This window comes from Sarcophilus harrisii, chromosome 4 (assembly GCF_902635505.1).
Source record: "Sarcophilus harrisii chromosome 4, mSarHar1.11, whole genome shotgun sequence".
NCBI classification, from domain to species: Eukaryota; Metazoa; Chordata; class Mammalia; order Dasyuromorphia; family Dasyuridae; genus Sarcophilus; species Sarcophilus harrisii.
In genome coordinates this window covers 88,748,307-88,769,131 of record NC_045429.1, presented here as the reverse complement: position 1 = coordinate 88,769,131, position 20,825 = coordinate 88,748,307, and the positions used below count along the sequence as shown (strand labels likewise).

Below are 20,825 nucleotides of genomic sequence, written 5' to 3'. Positions count from 1 at the left end.
TCTCACACTTAAGGAAAGTTGGAGGTTTTTAGGTTTTTAGACCAATAAAGAACTGGAAATTGAGGGGAGGCCCATCAATTGGGGAATAACTGAACAAGTTGTATATGCTTGTAATGAAATACTATTGTGCTACAAGAATGATGAATAGGATGCTCCCAGAAAAACCAGGAAAGACTTACATGAACTGATGTAGCATGAAAAGAGCAAAACCAAAACATTATATATAATTAACAGCAATATTATATGGTGATCAATTATGAATGAGTAGGTTATTTTTTAACACAGTGATCCAAGACATTTTTGAAGGACTTATGAAAAATGTTATCCATTTCCAGAGAAAGAATTGATGGAGTCTGAAGACAGATTGAAATACACTTTAAAATATTTTTCTGCTTCTTTCTTTACAACATGAATAACTTAGAAATATGTTTTGCCTGACTGACCATGCATAACCTATATAGAATTGTTTTCCTTTTCAATGAGAGGGAAAAGAGATAATTTAGAACCAAATAAATTTTAAAAAACAAATGCTAAATTTTACCCACATATAATTGGGGAAAATACAAACTTTAAAGAAGCAAACAAATAAATTAAAACCTGTATCCCCATGCCCTCAAGTCCTTAAATGTCTGCAAGATTTAAAAGTCACTAGACTTAGAGTACAAGTTTCTTCTTGATAATTCATGCGAATTTGAATTCTCAGGAGTGGGCAACAATCAGTAGGTTTGATGAAACCTGTCAGATTCTCTGTCATATTTCTTATACACACTTCAGGGAGGTACATGCTTGGTAATTAACAATGTCTGTTCTACATCTATATAAGCTGTTCTTCATTTCATCAGGAAATCACTAAGCAACAGCATATATTATTTCTTTTTTGAGTTCAAAATTAAATTCTTTATACCTGATAGTAATAATGAAACCTCATTTTCTATTCTAGGTTGAATAGGATTCTTATTTCTTTAAAAGTCTAGATTAAAACAACACCAACGATGACAATACCAACAACAAAAATCAAGAAAATGCCTCCATGCCTTTTGCTCTTCCTGTAATAATGCTTACTTTCTTCTCTTTCTTTTCTGTGTCTATGTACCTGATTCTTCCCCTGCTTCACACCCCAGGTAAAACTTGCTAGGCTATTGACATCTTTTTCCTCAGATCTCCATTTTTAGCTACGTCATCATCATCAACATCGTTGTCATCATCATCATCATCATCATCATCATCATCATTATTTATTTTGGTTCTTTTAGGATCATCAAACAATTCTGAGAGCATGGGCAGTTAAAGATTTTGCTCCAAATTGTCCTTTGTATGTCCAGATACTGAAGCCTGAAAATAAGTTCCACATCAAATTTGCTGGTAAGTTTAGAATTAACAGATTTAGTTGTTTTATTTTTTTAAACAACTCATTGAAAAGTATTTTAATTGGTGAATACTTAGTATATTGATAATGGCCTAAACAAATTGATATGTGTTTTCTCCAACTTGTATAGATAGTCTTTATTTTTCCAAAATTATATGCTTCTATAGAGTTAAATGTTTTAGGCTGATTTGTTCATTGTGTTTAGTATACAGTCAGTTAATTGCTGGTTGATTCATAAGAATAATTTCAATCCTGAAAAAGACAATATAGAATCGTGGATAGAAGGGTGACTTAGATTTAGGAAGAGCTGGATTCATATCCTACTTCTGACATATATTAGCTTTGTTACCATGTACAAAAATTCTAAATGCCTCAAACATATCTTTTATGACTTTTAGTTATAGATTAATTGTAAATCTGCATCCTAAGATAGAGTTTGCATGGGGTTTCTTTACCCTAAGAAAATCACAAATATGGAACAAATAAATAAATTAACATTAAAAAATTAAATAAAAACTGAAGTAATTGGATATAACCAGCCAATTAAGAATGAATCTGAGAATAATATAGTGCATATGATATATATGTATGTATATAAAACAGCAATTGGATCATTCAAGCTTTGATAAATAACCTTCACTATATGCAGTGACTTTTGTGTAAGTGAGAGCTAACAATATTTATTTGTATATGTTGTTGAAGATAACTTTGGAAATAGCACCAAAAATGAATACTATTGTATTTTACATTTTTTTTGACACTTCAGAGCTTAGCACATTTCTTGGGAAAGAGTAACAACTTAATAAAGGTTTTTTGATGGGTTAACAATAATATTATCAGGGAGGGTAAAGTAATCATGATGATGAAAAACTATAGTATCAATTGAAAGAAATGGAAATGTTTAAACTTGGATGACTGAAGATTTGGGCATGGGGAAAAGGTGAGACAAAAAAATTGATGGAAGTCATTTGAAATATGAACTAGGGATTAGACTTATTCTATTTGGATCCTATATCTTGGGTGCTTTAGAAAGATGAATTGACATTTTAAAGTTAATTAAATAATAGCACGTACAAGTATTCTCCATGTTGTTCATCTGTAGTGCATTACTTGTACCCTCCAAATAGATTAACATATTTTAATTTCATAAATTAAACATTTTCAATCTAACTTCATTGTGCTTAAATTTTGATTTTGCTCTGGTTTGACCAAAAATATTGATATTAGTGAATCTTTAAAAGAAATTGTTTTGTTGCTAGAATCACTTTCAGTATTTCATTTTTATGTCACCTCCTGAAATTCCATTTTATATATTCACAGTATCTGTATATTTTAATGGCTGAGATTAGAACTTCTCAATAAGACTGTATTTATATTATGCAGTGATGGAAAGCATCTTACCTTCATTAGAATGCCATGAAAAGGGCTTGAGAGTGATCTATAGAGTTCTCAAACCATTAAAATGGCTTCTGTATTTAAGCATATGGTAAAAAAATAATGTGAAATTGCTAAGGAAAACAGTGCATTTGTGATATCATTTAATGTGCAGTAAATTAAATATCATCTGCTTTTATTTCTAAATCACATCCCTTTGGTAGCATTCATTAAGAATCATTATCTTGCATATTCATGAATCATATGCAATAGTAATTCTAATTATGCTATAGAGAATAAAGCTTAATTTTATTCCATTTATTTGAAAATGTGCCTTGTTTTTATCTTGAATTATATTTAAATATTATTAAAGGTTTACATATGTATTCAGTAGTCTTTTCAAAAAAAATATAAGGAAGTTCATTTTATAAAGCTAAGTTCAAAAATAGAGAAATCTCATTGATCTATTACAATAAAAAGATAAAGGTTTTAGAGAGCCTAAAATGTCTTAACCCCACAACTTATTCTTCCTAGATAGAGAACTTATCTCCAGATAAATATACTCTTTTAGGGGGACTGAATATGTTGGAGTTAGTATGGTTGGTGCCATAATCCCTCTACCTCTAGATAAGCCAGTACTCAAAGTGCTGGAATCATAGAAGATGCTGAGAATAGAGGAATTTATGTGTTTTTGTTGCTGCCTTTTGTTTGTTTGCTTTTCCTGCCTTTGTTTTCCCTTCAGTAGTCTTGATATAATACCTCTCTTCCCTAAAACAAAAATCTACTTTATGTTTTCTAATATGTGATAATTATTTTAGTATTTAACAAATATCTAAACAATATCTTCCTTATTTCTTATCTGGCAATAAAATTTCCCCCCAACTATGCCATTTCTACCTCTGAGTAGAATGCTGGACATGGTCAATAAGATCTGTGTATTAAATATATATATATATATATATATATATATATACACACACACACACACACACACACACACACATATATTCCATGTTAGGATATATACTTATTTTAAGACTATGGGCAATTCATTTAACCTCATTCATTTTCAGTTTACTTATATATAAAAGAGAGAAAATAAAAAGTCATACCACCTCAAAAGACTGTTGTGGGGTTAAGATAATATATTTATAATGTTTTGGAAACTCTTAAGCATCAGATCAATCTTCATTTCTATTATTATTTCTGAGAAAATGTGTTCTATTCCAGGTACATATAAATTCCTCCCACGTGTATACAATGTTCAAGCATTGCCTCCTTTAAGAAAGATAACACTGTGATTCTGCTATCCATAGTCACTTAAGTAAATGTGAAAACTTTTTTATTTTTATTTTTTTTTTTTAGTTCACAAGCTTGCAAAATAACATATATCTAGAGCTGCAAATTTTTTTTGAAACTTTGAGGAAAGGAAGGCATTTTTTAAAAGTGGGAAGGTGGGGGAAAATTCTGTAAGCCTTTTAAAACTCTTAACAGCTCTAACATTAGTTTAAAAAGAGCAGAACATATGGAAAGGAGTCAGAAAAGGATTCCCTTTTACAGCATCTCCAGCACTCTTTCAGCCTCTGTTTAAATACCTCCAAAAACAAGTTTACCATTTTTATAAAGAAGCCTTTTCATATCAGGATTCAGACAAGTCAGAATTTACTTCTCAGTAACTTCCATTCATTGGCCCCCAGGATTAACCACTAATAATAATAATGATAATGATAATATAGAAAGTATAATAAATGAGAAAATGTACTAAGCAAAAACAAGAAAAAACAAAAATATATAATATTAACAAAGTGGGGACTGATAGAGTAGTTAAAGATGTTTTAAAATATACAAAGTCTTGCCCTAAGTAGAGAAACCTAGTAGTAGAAATCAGTCATGTGGGAATAATTAATCATCTTCAATGCTACTAGAGTGGTACAGGCAGCTAGATAAATCAGTAGATAAGAGTGCTAGACCTAGAACAGGAATATATGATTTCAAATATAGCTTTAGATACTTATTAGTTTTTTGGTAGTATTCATTTAGCTTTATTTTATTTGTTACATTATTTGTAAACTGGGAGTAATAATGATGGGATTCTAAATGTTAACTCCAGATTTTGCTGCTCCTAGCCCAACCCCACAGAAATTCTTTATCATGGCTCTCACTATAGCAAGAAACAGGAATTCATGACCCAGGATCATAGCATGTGGTTCAATCATAATACAGAAATCAACCATGTAGAAGAGGATTTTGTACCACAGAAAGGACTTTCCCCAATGTGACACATGTGCAGTTCCCCTTTTGTGCTCTCCTTGGGTGAATCTATGATAGTTATAAATATCATTACCATATATTAATTAAAACTTCCCATATGCACTCATGAGACATATGGTCTCTGGGTGACCATATGTACAGTTCATCAAGGCTATAGCAAATTTTTCCTATAACCTCAAAATTTTCATGCCTTGTGATGTAATCAGCACCATTTACTGTATACAAATTCTTTTCTTGCTTTACTAGGCTGCTAACTCCTTTAGGGATATTAGCCCACCTACAGAGTGCATAAATCTCAATAAATGTCTTTATCTGATTTGGAGATAGGCTGTGACCTGAATTATTTCAGGCAAGATGTAGAATAACTTATCTAGATCCCAATTAAAATAGTACCTATCTTCCCAAGTTGTTGTGAGGATCAAAAGAGATAATATTAACAAAGAATTTAGTCAATCTAAAAATGCTGGTTTATAAATGTTACAAAACAGGACTATAACTTAAAAACAAAAGCAAACAAAAAACATAAACTTTGGACACTGTATATTGTTAATTCAACATATGTTATATTATCTTTTACTTTAGTGACTATGTTGCACTATTGATTCTCTAAACTTGAAGTTCACTAAAACTTCAAAATCTATTTCAGATAATATATTGACTAGTCATATCTCTTCTATCAATACATTTTATTAAAATAGATTGTGCACTTAGCATTTGTGCTAAGTGCTACAGATACAAAAAGAGGTAAAAGCCTCTGTTTTGAAGGAGTTTACAGTCTAAAGGCAGAGACAACATGAAAACAAATATATATGAATCAATCTATATACAGGATAAATAAGAAATAATCCAGAGAGGGAAAGCACTAGAATTAAGAGATATTGGGAAGGGCTTCCTGTAGAAAATGGGATTTTATTTGGGATTTAAAGGAAGCCAGGGAGGTCAGTAGTAAAATGAAGAAGGAAAAGAATTCCAGGGATAGGTCATAATTAGAGAAAATTTCCAAAGTCAAGAGATGCAAGCCATTATTGTTGAATTGAGGAGCATGTTTTGCGGAATGAAGTATACAAAAAAGCATGGAAACATAGGAAAAACTAGGTTATGAAGAGTGCTGAATGCCAAACTGTGAAGACTGTGTATTTTAAAATCAGCCGGAGTCAGGAATTCAGGTTAGGGGGAAATTGTCAATCTTTATTCTCAGTGAAGAAAGATCTGAGGTGGAAGAGAATGGGCAATAGTAATGTGTGCATTTGAGTCAAGAAGCTAGCTAGACCAGCAGCCCCACACGACCAGCAACTACGAGCATAGAACCCAGGCCCAATCTCTCCCAGCCTCTCTTCCTGTCTCTCTGCCTCCACCCACCAAAATCATCATTTACTATACAACACATCAGGACTTGCACAGAGAGTGGGTGGGGGCCATTCTTTATCCAAGCATGTATATTAATAGAGTATAGTCCAATTACTATTTAGCCTCACGTGCTTGGGACCTCAGTGCATCAACTCAAGACTCAGCCCCTTACACCAAACAGTATCTTACATTTGTTCCTGGAAGAAATAACAAGTCACTGGAATTATTATTGTGTAGTGAGACTGATATGATCACACCTGCATTTTAGGAAAAATCACATTAGTGGCTGAATGAAGGATGACTTGGAATGGAGAGGGACTTCATACAGGCATACCCACCTGTAAGATATTATAATAGTCTAGGTGTAAAGTGATGAAAGTCTGTACTAGAGGGGTAACCATGTTGGAGGGGGAAAGGGAAATTATTTGAGAGATGTTTCAAAGATAAAATTGACAGGCCATGGCAACATCTTGAATGGAGAGGATGAGAGATAGTGAGGAATATCTATTTTATTTTGTAGTTCTGAAATTTACTTCTTTCTGAATTCAAGTGTAAGACTTTAGCCAAAGTTCAGTTAATTTTATTTGGTTCATTCTATGATTTCACACCAATAGAGTTCCAGATTCTATTTCTGCCATACATTAAATGATTTGAGAGAAATAGCATTGTGCAACAGAGAACTGTTGTTAAAGCAGGAAGATCCAGGTTTGTTATTGATAAATAAGTAGATAAAGCATTTATTAAGTGCTTACTATGTGGTAGGCACTGTGCTAAGTATTGGGAATGTAGTAATAAACAGTTTTCTGATCAAGGAATTTACATACTAGTAGAATAAAGCAATGTATGATAATATATGGGAAAGATATAGGGAATCTTGAATAGGGAAAAGATGAGATGGGGGAGAAATAGAATGAATAGTCATGAAATAGTCCAAGTTTGAAGAGAACATGGTTGTTAGGTATGTCCTCAAATGGAAGTTCCAGGAGGAATTCATGAATAAGATGAAAAGGCTTTTGCCTTAGAGGTTTCTATGATGTATTCAGAAGGATGAAGGATGTGAAAGTGGAAGTGAGGAGTTGGTCAGGAAAGTTATGGGTTGCTTTGCCTTTTAAATATACTCACTGTGTGATTGGGAAAATCATTTAATGTCCCAATATTCTTTTAAGGGATTCTATAAGATATTTTAATTGTATTTTTTTTTCATAAAGGACCAACCTTTCTCTCCTCCACTTTCTTTATTATTTACTTCACTCTCTGGCATAAAGTAAGCAATAAATAAATTGCTTCCTTCTCAAAATGTTTGTATATGCATAAAATACATTATATTAGAGAGGAAACCAAGTACATTGAAATACACCTATCAAAATAAATTTCAAAAATTCTACTGACCCTTTTCCATGAATTAAGCATACCTTATCTAAATTGCTAAGAAAAAATTGATCTATGTTGGCAGATGAAGTAAAATTTCAGGCCTACTAAGAACAAAAAAGCAAAGAAACAAAAATTATGATTAATTTATCAATCAAGAATGTATTAAGAACTTATATTTTTGAGGCACTGAGGCAAGTTTTAGAGACACAAAGATAAAAACAAATCAGTCTTGCTTGGACTTTAAGAACCAAAACAACTAGTCTAATAACATTGTTAATGAGGGATATTTATTTAGACTGGTGTGGCTTTTTTTCCAAAAGAAAGAAAGGAAAAAAAAAGGCAGAAAGAAAGGAAGGAAATAAATAAAAAAGAAAGAAAAAAAAAGAAAAAGAAAGAAAGAAAGAAAAAAGAAAGAAGTAAAGAAATAAAGAAAGCATTTTCTTTATTCCATATTCTTTTATTCCATAAAAGGATGGAAGAAAGAAAGAAAGGGAGCAAGGAAGGAAGTAAAGAGGGACAGAAAGGGAGGAGGGAGGAAGAAAAAGGGAGGGAGAAAGGAAAGAAAGAAAAAAATTAAAAAGGAAAGAGAGGAAGGAAGGAAGGAAGATAGATATTTATCAGTCTCAAAACCTGTAAAATTTTACAATTTTTTGTTCATAGCTTAGTTAAATAATTACAACTGGAAGCATTTTCATTATCTGGCGGGTTTTTTTTTTTTTTTTTTTTTTTTTTTGGCTGAGGCAATTGGGGTTAAGTGACTTGACCAGGGTCAAGGACAGCTAGGACATATTAAGTATCTGAGACTTCAGGGTTGGTGCTCTATCCACTTTGCCACCTACCTTCCCTGGTGAAGTAGTTCTTGTGGACCTGGTCACTTGCACTCATCAAAGGTAACTATGTTTTTCACTATTTCATAATTTATCTTGGATCGCCAGTTCCATGTTAACTAAATTTGCTTTTTCCTCTTTAAATATCTCAATCATTCTTTATTGGGGTAGAATTTTAAAGAATTATATGTTAATGACAATAATAACAAGAATAAGAACTCAACTTTATATAGTACTTTCATAAAAATCCTGTAGACTATATAGTAAGGGTTCAAATACACACACACACACACACACACACACACACACAGCCTCAAGTGTACCTTTATCTATATCTAGATGAAGAAACTAAGGCTCAAAGACAAAAAATGATCTGACCAAAATCCACAATTATTGCAACTGGGATTTGAAGTTTTCATATTTTTCCATCCAGAATGACAAAATTTTATTTCCTTCAATTTGAAGGACAAAAAAAAAATGATCATTAGAAAAATCACTTTCTACTTTCTTGAATGTGTAACTTTAAATTTATGCTCATATGACTGTTTTCAATGCCACAGTTACATGGGAGATTTACTTCTACTATTACTCTTACTCCTACTACCATCACAACTTCCACTATTGATGATATTGTTGATGAAGGTAGTTATTTTACCTATGGGTTGTGATATAATTATAATACTTTTAGAATACTTACATAAAAAAAAACTTTATATTTTATCTTTGCTATGCAATCACATTTCCCTGATAGATTAATTATTTGGAAATTTCTGAACCCTTTCTTAGCCACATACTTCCTTTTTTTCCAGGTAATTTTTTTTCTGTTACTATAGTTCAAAAATCAAATGGCTCTTTTATGAATCTTATAAATGAAGACATTTTTTCCCCTACAAGATAATGCTTTTAGTAAAAGTGGTAATTGGACATTTATATAGAAGTGATATATGGCATGAAGTAAATAAAAGGATAATTCATTAACTAGTGACATCAAAAGATATTGTTTTCTATTCTAACCTTTCAATTCAATTATGGCAATTTATGTCCCAGGTTAGATCTCTCTGGTGAAGTCCTCTTGATAGAAGGTCATGCATTCTGCTATTGAAACTTCTCTACCTTTTCCAAATTAACATTTCTTTCTTTAGGTTCAGATTTTTTGAGTAAATGAAATCTAAGTTGAAAATATTTTCAAAAAAGGATAGGTTATAATTTGTACCTTCAAACTCTAAAAATTAAATCTAATTCTACCTTTCTCCAAATGGGAAATCTTATTTTATTTTATTCTATTTCATTTTAAAGACTAAGCATTAAAAAGATTACAACAAAGGATAATACATCATGACCAAATAAGATTTATACCAGGAATGCAGGGCTGGTTCAATATTAGGAAAACTATTACCATAATTGCCTATATCAATAACCAAGCTAACAAAAATCATATAATTATCTCAATAGATACAGAAAAAGGATTTGACAAAATTTAACACCCATTCCTATTGAAACACTAGAGAATATAGGAATAAATCGAGTTTTTCTTAAAATGATCAGTAGCATCTATTTAAAACTATTAGCAAACATCATATGTAATGGGGATAAATTAGAACCATTTCCAAAAAGATCAGTGGTGAAACTAGGTTGTCTGCTATCATGATTACTGTTCAATATTGTATTAGAAATATTAGCTTTAGCAATAAGAAAAGAAAAATGAATTAGAATAGGCAATGAGGTATTACTCTTTGCAGAGAAAATGATGGTATATTTGAAGAAACTTAGAGAATCAACTAAAAACTACTAGAAACAAATCACAATTTTAGCAAAGTTGCAGGATACAAAATAAGTTCACATAAATCTTCATTGTTTTTATACATTACAAAAAAAGTCTAGCAGCAAGAGATACAAAGAGAAATTCCATTTAAAATAACTGTAGATAATATAAAATATTTGGGAGTCTACCTGCCAAGGCAAAGTCAGGAACTATATGAACACAATTACAAAACATTTCCCGCACAAATAAAGTCAGATGTAATCAATTGGGAAAATATTACATGCTCATGGGTAGGCTGAGCTAATGTAATAAAAATGACAATACTGGCTAAATTAATCTACTTATTCAATGCCATACCAAACTACAAAGAAATTATTTTACAGAGCTAGAAAAATAATTTTAAAAAAGTTCATCTGGAAGAACAAAAGATCAAGAATTTCAAGTAGTCCAGCTATACCAGACCTAAAAGCATATTATGAAACAGTAGTCATCAAAACCATTTGTTACTGGCTAAGAAATACAGTAGTTGATCAGTGGAACAGGTTAGTTCACAAGGCACAATAGACAATGACTAGAGTAATCTAGTGTTTGATAAAGCCAAAGACCTAAGACTTTGGAGTAAGAACTCACTATTTGACAAAAATTGCTGGGAAAACTGGAAATTTATATAGCAGAAATTAGGCATTGACCCATAACTAACAACCTATACCAAGATAAAGTCAAAATTGGGTCATGATTTAGACATAAAGAATGATACTATAAGCAAATTAGAAGACAAAAAATAGTCTATCTTTCACATCAGTGGAGAAGAAAAAAATTTGTGTCCAAAGAATAAGTTGAGTACATTATGGAATGCAAAATGGACAATTATTATTATCTAAGTTTAAAAGTTTTTGTACAAATAAAACCAATGCAGACAAGATTAGAAGGAAAGTGGTAAACTCAAAAAAAAAAATACATCCAAGGCTTTTGATAAAGGCCTCATTTCTAAAATATATAGAAAATTGTCTCAAATTTATAAGAATTTAAGCCATTCTCCAATTGATAAATGGCCAAAGGAAATGGACAGACAATTTTCAGATGAAGAAATTAAACCATTTCTAGACATAAGAAAAAATGCTCTAAATCACTATTCATCAGAGAAATACAAATTAAGACAATTCTGAGGTACTACTACATACCTTTCACTTTAGCTAAAATGACAGAAAGAGATAATGATGAATGTTGGAGGGGATGTAGGAAAAGTGGGACACAAATACATTGTGGGTGGAGTTGTGAACTGATTCAAACATTCTGGAGAGCAATTTGGAACTATATCCAAAGGAGTATTAAATTGTGCATACCCTTTGATCCAGCAATGTTTCTACTGGCCTTGTATCCTAAAGATATCACAAAGGAGGGAAAGGGACCCACATGTGCAAAAATGTTGTGGCAGTCCTTTTTGTAGTGGCAAGAAACTGGAAACTGAGTGGTTGCTCATCAGTTGGAGAATGGCTAAATAAGATATGCCATATGAATGTTATGGAATATGATCAGCAGGATGATCAGCATTATGGAAATGGTCAGCAGGATGATTTCAGAGAGGCCTGGAGAGATTTACATGAACTGATGATAATTTAAATGAGTAGAACTAAAGAACTAGATGAGTAGAAGTAAGAAATTAAATGATTAGAAGTAAGATAACATTATACAAAATAACACAGCAAGATTATATGATGATCAATTCTGACAGACATGGCTCTTTTCAACAGCAAAGCAATTTAGGCTACTTCCAGTGGTCTTGTGATGAAGAGAGTTATTTGCACCCAGAGAGAACTGTGGGCACTGAGTATGGATTACAACATAGTATTTTCAAATTTTTGTTGTTGGTTGCTTGGATTTTTTTTTCTTTCTCACTTTTTTCCCTTATACAAATCCCTTGTATAAGATTTTTCTTATACAGAACGATAATTGTGGAAATATGTATAAAAGAATTGCACATGTTGGATTGGATTATATTGGATATACTTACTGTCTAAGGGAGAGAGTGGGGGAAGGGAAGGAAATAATTTGGAAAACAAGGCTTTGCAAGGGCATATGTTGAAAACTATCTGTGCATATTTTGTTTTTTCCCCTCTGAGGCAATTGGGGGTTAAGTGACTTGTCTAGGGTCACACAGTTAGGAAGTATTAAGTGTCTAAAGCCATGAACTCAGGTCCTCTTGACTTTAGGGCTGGTGCTCTGTCCACTTAGCTGCTGCATATGCATATGTTTTGAAAATAAAAAGATTTAATTAAAAAAAGACTAAAGCATTTAGTTTACTTAAATTTTCAACTATGTTTTTATAAACTTTTTTATCCAAAGATCTTGAATGATATTATAGGATAGATAAATTGTTTTCAGATTAATCACCTGCATCTGTGATAGTTTTGCTGTATCTTTTTGGTAGATGAAGTCACTTAGGAAAATCAGTAAGAGTCTGCCTTCTGTTAATGCAAATAATTACTACTTAAATTTAAGTTAACATTAAATAACAGAAACAGACCAAGGACTCTCCAGATCAGTTATTTTTTCTTTTCACCTTTTCTTTTGTTGCAATTCATTTAGCCAGTCCATTCATTCTTTTATTAGAGAGGAGAGGAAAACAAATTTATGTGGATTTATTTTCAGTCTCAGTTAACAGCTTTTATAAAAAATAAGAAAAGCCAGCAGATTTAGTGAGGCTTTGGATTATGAGTTTATCCATGCTTTGACTTCACAGAATTTTCCCCTAATAGTAAAGACAAGTTGTAGTTCATGAATAAAAATAAAAAGTATAACTCACAAGGAAAAGCATTGACTGAATGAAATATTTTTTTGCTTTCAAATTGAAGAGTGACTAGGAGGGTGAATCATTATGCTAGATTAGTAGGAGTTAGATCTTCTAGGAATTTAAAGATGTGTTTCCAAAATCAGAAAAAAGACTTAAAAAATCAGGTAAAATCAGTGTATTTTTAATGATACTGTTGACCATATTGTATAAACATTATCTTCTTATAGTTCACTACTTTCACATCAATAAGATTGTTGAAAAGCACACATCTTGTTTCCAAGTGGACAAGTTATATAAGGAGAAAAGAATCAGCAAGGGAGAATATCTATCAGGGAAGAATGCATTGGGCAAAGAAAGAGTTCTAAGTCAAGATCTTCTCTATTTCTAGATTATTTATATTCCTGTTCTTTGTTTTGCTTTATTTTTGCTTTAGTTGATGCTTTGCTTTTTATTTTCAAAATACATGCAAAGATAGTTTTCACATTCAAGCAAACCTTGTGTTCCAAAATCTTTCTCCTTCCCTTCCCCCCCACCACTTCCTTTAGATGATAAATAATTCAATATAGGTTATATATGAGCAATTCTTCTATACTTATTTCTATACATTTATCATGTACATGAAAAATCAGATCAAAAAGGAAAAAAATGAGAAAAAAAAAGAAAGCAAGCAAACAACAACAAAAAATACTATGCTATGATCCATATTCAGTCTTCATAGTTCTCTTTCTAGATGCAGATAGATGTCTCTTTCCATTCATTACAAGTCTATTAGAATTGGCCAGAAGCACCTTCATGTTGAAAAGAGCTATGTCCATCAGTATTGATCACCACATAATCTTGTTGTTGCTATGTACAGTGCTCTCTTGGTTCTACATATTTTACTTGGCATCAGTTCATGTAAATCTGTCCAGGTCTTTCTGAAATTATCCTGCTGATCATTTTTATAGAACAATTTTTTTTTACATTTATATATCATAACTTATTCAGCCATTCCCCAACTGATGGGCATGCACTCACTATCCAGTTCCTTGTCATTACAAAAAAGGATGCTACATTTTTATATATTGGAGTCCTTTTACTTTTTTATGATCTCTCTGAGATGTATACTCAGCAGAGAGACACTGCTGAATCAAAGGGCATGCACAGCTTGACACCCTCTGGGCACATTCCAAATTCCTCTCTAAAATGGTTGGATCAGTTTATATCTACCAACAATGTATTAGTGTTTCAGTTTTCCCACAATCCCCTTCAACATTTGTCATTATCTTTTACTGTCATCTTAGCTAGTCTGAGAGGTGTGTTGTGGTACCTTAGAGTTGTCTTAATTTGAATTTTTCTAATCAATATTGTTTTAAAGAATTTTTTCAAGTGACTAGAAATAATTTAATTTCTTTATCTGGAAATTATCTGATTCTTCGATCATTTATCAACTGGAGAATGTTTTGTATTTTTATAAATTTGAGATAACTCTATGTTTTAGAAATGAGGCCTTTTTCAGACCCTTGGTAAAATTTTTTCCTCAGTTTTCTGTTTCCCTTCTAACCTTAGCTTTCCTGTTCTTTTCTGGAAGAGGCCATCTGCCCTTTTTATGCTTATTTTCTCTCACATTTTCCACTCTCCCTACCAAAAAATAATCAGAATCAGAGACTTTAGTTTGTTCTTGGTAGGCACAGCCTTATGTCCCAGTTATATCCTTTCAAACTCCTCAAAACCTTTCCTCCAAGACCAAATATTATGGTTTCTTTTCCACATTTTCTCAGGGCCTTATCCATGGCAAAAACTAATCTAATACACTCCATAAACAACAGTATATTAATAGCTTTGTTATTACTTTGTCCAGGATTTAGGGTGTAGAGGGCTGAAACTCTGAATAGGTGCACTTGAATAAGACAACCAAGCACTTAAGGCTTATTACCTATTGGACAATAACTCTATTAGCATGTTTGAAATTTCTTTTCTCACAGTTAATGCTAGCCCAATGCTTGAGGTTAAGAGAATTTTAAGGAGGGATTAGAGGGTGGATTGAGATGAGCCAGTGCCACTTTGGAGGAGGACAACAAGAAGGGAGGTTGGTGGAGAGTTTGTGGCAGTTTTGTCCATCCCCTTCACTTCTCCCCCTAAATACCAAGGACTTTTGCTTATCCTGACTCTGGCTGATTCTGAGGCTCCCAGGGAGCTAACTTGGACTTCACATTAGGGGATGAAGGGCTCTTTTTGAAGCCAGGAAAGCTTGGAGGTATTGTCACAAGGGTAGTTTGGGACTCTCCATTATGCTGAATCTATCTCTTTTTTCCTACTTTCACATACACATTAACACTCACACACTTTGTGAATTTGAGGATTTGTAAAGGTCTTCCTAGAAAAAGCAACATCCAATGAAATGAATATTTAATGAAGGAATTTCAGTAATTATGGCTGTTGGGAGAGGGAGTTTTGAAGAGAAGAGGTTTTTCCTGGAATTCCTTCATAGGCAGCTGCCTACTTTCCTTATTTTGACTAAAAAAAATTCAAAAGGACCAAGCAAGCATGAATTTAGCACCTACTCTGAGAGTACTGTGGATACAAAAACAGTTATATGTGTATATGAAAGCTTACAAATGAACTTGGGCTAATGTTAATAAGTTAGGCGATTAACTAACTCATTAGAAATATTTGAAAATGATTTCTAGACTATTTGGAAAGCTTAGTTTCCATTTAAGTCTCAGGGTGAATCCAGACATTGTTATTATCTGGTAGAAATGTCATGTTTATGCTTTCTAAGTTTCTCTGATCTTAACATTCCATTTTGTGTCAAAGGGTCATTTTGTATTTTTGAATATTGATAATTGTTATTAGGAGACAGGCTTTTAGTTAAGTTAATGATATACTCTAATTTGAACCACGAACTAGATCCATCCTGATGAATCAACTAATAACTGTTGTCTTTTTATGTAGCCTTTGTCCATCTGCCACAAAACTGGGTATCTTTTTAATGACATATGATTGTCTTGCCTGAGGAATTCCCAGTTTTTCAGTTCCCTACTTCAACTCAAGAGATACTTAGATAAGTCCTAGTGAGTAACCTGAGGAAAATGGGTGTTAAGTGACTTGTGAAGTAACTTGTGAATAATAATTCAATTATTAATAAATCAGTGAGTAGACACTGAACTTACAAATACAAAGACGGAAACAATCGCTAGGCAATGTATGGTCATGCAATGTATAGAGCACTGGTTCTAGATTTAGGAAGAATGGAGTCCAAACCTGATATTGGACACTTACTAGCTGGACAAGTCATTTATTCTCTCAGCTGTAGAATGGAGATAATAAAAGCACCTAACTCATAGAGTTGTTATTGAAGATCAAAAGAGATAATATTTGTAAAGAGCTATCATAGGGCCTAGCATACAGTAGATGCTATGTAAATGTGTATTCCCTTCACCTTCTTACTAGTTTACTAATCTTGGGCAGGACAGTTTATATTTTCAAACCTCAATTTCCTTATTTGTAAATAAGGGTTCTGGAGGGAGGTATTAAACAAGATGGCCCTAAGATCTCCTAAAGCTCTAAATATATGATTTTTAGATAAATAAAAACTTTCCTTCCAAATGTACATTTTATAAATTTTCAATATTTTTCCTCCTTCAAAACTGTAAGCATATGTAATGAGATTAACCATTATATAAACTACCTTTTTCCTTTGAAAATTAAGTTTATTAATACGTATATGTGTATACATGTGTGCAGGTGTATTACATTTGGGAACTTAGATTCTGTTCAGGTCAGCACCACGAAAATGAAGTGGACATGCATTTCTCTCCCCTACCTTCACTTGCTTCCCTTTATTCTCCTCCCTCCCTCCCCCCTCCCCCCCCCAAAAAAGAGGAAAAGAAGCCTGGATATTGATCTTCAGTTACATCTTTCTAATTCAAGATTTCATATATTTATGGTTCACTATACTGAACCCATACTTTCCTCGAGCGCTAATTCTTTGTTTTTAACTAAGATTCACAGGGAATAGAGGTTCTATATGTCATTGTAGGATTAAGGATGGTGTGTGGTTATAATGCTAATATGACTATTCTTTGGCTGATTAAGAGAAATTGTGTGTCAGGTATATACTCTGTGTAAATAGTGGGTTAAAATGACACAGTCATTAAATATTTCAAAATAAATCACCACTCTTTCTCTTAGGGGGAAAATAAGTACTGCTCCTTTAATCATAGGAAAAATTTTAAAACCCATTAGTTAGCTTTCCAATGTTGGTCATCACTTAATCCCTCTAAGACTCATATTTCCCATTGATGGATGCCACTACCGATAATAATAGCAATACATCAATCTACCAGCAAGAATCTATAAAATGCCTATTTTGTGTCAGTAACAATGGCAACTTAAGTTTTTATAATAGCTTAAAGTTTGGTAAGATCATATTTTATTTCATTTGATTATCTTATCTATAAAATCAGAGGTCAAAATCCCTGCCAACCTTAATTCTTTGATCTTAAATAGTACAATTTTGGGGGCCGCTAAGTAGTATAATAGTTATTCAAATATGGCCTCAGATACTTATTAGATGTAAGACATCTAATAAGGCAAGACATTTAAACTGTATTTGCCTCAATTTTTCACCTGTAAAATGGTGGATACACTAAAGAAAGAAATGGCAAACCAATCTGGCATCTTTGCTAAGAAAATGATAGGACTTTGTCCATGGGGTCACAAAGAGTCAGACACAAAAGAAGAATAACAAGTAATATTAACTTTTAGAAAAAAAATGAAACTCATAAACAAAGATATTGTTTCAGAATCAGGATTTGAGCATCAGTCTCTAGTTTCCAAGTCCAGTGCTCTTTTCAGTAGATCAAGTATTAGATTTTTTTTCTCTCCATTTGTTTTTTTTGTCCTCAGATCTAGTTTTACTTATATTCTTAATGAAGTCTGTCTAGAGGTTGAGACTTATATAAATAAGTGTGTCAAAGCTCAACTGTGATACCCCTCTTTATAAATGAAATTGAGGGCTATGCAAATATAGCAATTAAGTGCCCTAAATTCCTATTAATTAATTTTGAGCATCCCAGCTGCTTGTCCTGATTTTACTCAGACTCAAAAGAGATGATTTTATATAACTATCAAGTTTTCGGCAAATAGATCTATTAACTTCTATAACTGGACAGGTTGTTCCTTCTCTATATATAGCACATACTCTCCCTCTCTCTCACAAGAGAAAAGCAAAATAAAAAATTCAACCCTTTTACAACAATAGTTTTTTTTTTTACCAGAAGAAGCAAATCAGTTTTAATATATAGGCAGAGTTATGAAAAATTTTAGTAATATTATGGTTTATATCCTACTTTTTAAAATTGGGGATAATTCAAAATAAATAAAATGGGAAAATTAAAAAGAAAAAAAAAAAACAGTCACCACCAAATAAAAGGAAAATGGGGTATTTTAGTGATTTGAGATAAGTATATTTTTGCAACTAAGCACTTAATTTAATGCTGATCTTCCTAAGATGATAGGGAAAAAGAGGAAAAAATGCAATTTTACACAAAATGATATTTACACAATTCTTAAAAATCTTAGGGCAGAAATTTTCCTCCATTGTATCTGATGAATCCCAGTATCAAGAAATTTATGATAATCAGACATAAAACCAAGCCTTCCTGCAATACAAATATTACTTAGATTAAATGCATAAATATTTTTGGTAGTCTCAGATTAATTCTGAAGTGAAAAAATTACAAAACAAAAGAGAAGGGAGTAGTCTAGGACTACCAAGTTATACTTTAAATCTTTTTCCTTAAACTATTTTCCATACTCTCTTTAGAGGAAAAGTAGGGATTGGATTGAAAGGCACTGAGTCAATCTAAAGAAATCATCACATATAAATTGGATTTGGTGAGACTGGGATAATTTGAGTCAGACTAGGTTTTTAGCCTTTCAGTTAAGATAATTTAATGAAAACATGAGCAATTTTCATCAGTATTTTTTAGGCTATCTGCAAAATTGCAAAGTAGGCAAATCTTTTTTTTTTTTTTTTTTTTTTTTTTTTTGGGTAAACCTACTCTTTGCTTTATTTTTCCCCCTAATCCCTATATAAATAATTCTCTCAAATTCTTCCTTGCTTTCAAAGAAATCAGGCATCCTTCACTTCAGATTCTTTCTGTGCTTCCATCTTTTACACAAAAGCCTTTGTCTATAGGTTATAATACTCATTGTAACTTCTCTTACACTATAATGAGCATTAAAGATGTGTCTCGACTGAGAAAAGAACTACAGATGTCTGTTTCAGATTCATATGCATAGACATGATTGTTGCATCCATGGGGATAAATGAGTTTTTCTAGCGGGAGGGAGTAGAGAAAGAGAAGAGAATAATGTCAGTATAGTCACTGGGAGAACACACATTAATGCACTGGCATTTTAAGGGCATGAAAAATCAATAAAGAAGACAGGAACCAAAAGCAGGCAAAGTTAGTTAACATGTCTTTATTATAAATGCTTACTATATATCAAACACCAGAGTTAAGAACTGGTGATTTAAAGAAAGAACAAATAAGCAAAAATTTCTATGCCCTTTCAGAAACATGGAGGAAACAACAAATAAATATGTAAATAAAATATATGCAGTGTTCAGTCATTTTTTTTTTCAGTCATATCTGACTCTATGACCACACTGGGTTTTTTTCTTGGCAATGATGCTGGAGTGGTTTTCCATTTCCTGATCACAACTTATTCATGTATACCCATGTGATATATATGGTTCTATAAAACCATGTGGTTCTATAAATCTTTTTAAAAAGGAGTGCATACAACATTGCAAGAGTTTTCCTATAAAATGCAACATTAAACAACTCAATTCAGCACAGGGGCCTTCAATCTAATCTATGACATAATATTCCAAAAGTGTAATAGAGTTCCTTGAAAGGCAATTTATTCCCTTTCTGAAAATCTTGTAGGAGTTTCTGATCACTTATCAGGAGTAATATAGTGGAATTCCTTTAAGTATGAGTTAGACTCAGTAGGCAGTGAGATCCTGTTCACCTCTGAGATTCTGTAATTGTGTGACAGTCATTCTTCTCCTTGATGTATTTTATTTTACTTCTGGCACATAATTCAGTGTTGGCAAGATGCTCCAGCCTATTTATGCTTATCCCTCAGATCTCTAATGCCCTTTGGATAATATGTAATTTTAATTCTTCAGAGATTACAGTATTTATATCCATATATAGAAAGGGAAGAGCATAAACATGCATTGAACACTACTATATGCCGGGCACAATGTTAACTTTTTACAAATATTTTATCATTTGATCTTCTTTATCATTTGATAAATATATGATCTTGATGAATAATTGTCCTCATTTTACAGATGAGAAAAACTGAGGAAAATAGAGGTTAAATGACTTTCTGAGAGTAACATAGATAGTAAATTCTTGAACCTGGATCTAAACAGAGATTTTCCTTTGCATTCAATGCAATGCTGTCCAAAAAGAATAATCATCTAATTCATATAAAGAATCTCTCTTTTTTTGAAGTTCTCCATTGGGATTTTCTGTGAAAATGACAAGTATACCTTCCAATCTAATTTTTCTCTCTAGTACTTAATTTTTTAAAAAATACATGTAAAATAGTGTTGAACATTCATTTTTGTAAATCTTTATGTTTCAATTTTTTTTCACTCCTTCTCTTACCTCCTCCCTCCCTAAGACAGCAAATAATCTTTTATAGGTC

At 32.2% G+C, this 20,825-nt stretch overlaps 1 protein-coding gene across 2 annotated transcripts in view; it reads left to right on the top strand.

Annotated features, from left to right (window-relative positions):
• KCNT2 (potassium sodium-activated channel subfamily T member 2) overlaps nucleotides 1–20,825 on the top strand; it is a 542,167-nt gene that overhangs the window by 347,818 nt on the left and 173,524 nt on the right. For both annotated transcript variants that reach the window (XM_031937081.1, XM_031937080.1), the window contains exon 13: nucleotides 1,254–1,362. In XM_031937081.1, coding sequence (XP_031792941.1) covers nucleotides 1,254–1,362 — 109 coding nt within the window. The remainder of the gene's footprint in view (nucleotides 1–1,253; nucleotides 1,363–20,825) is intronic.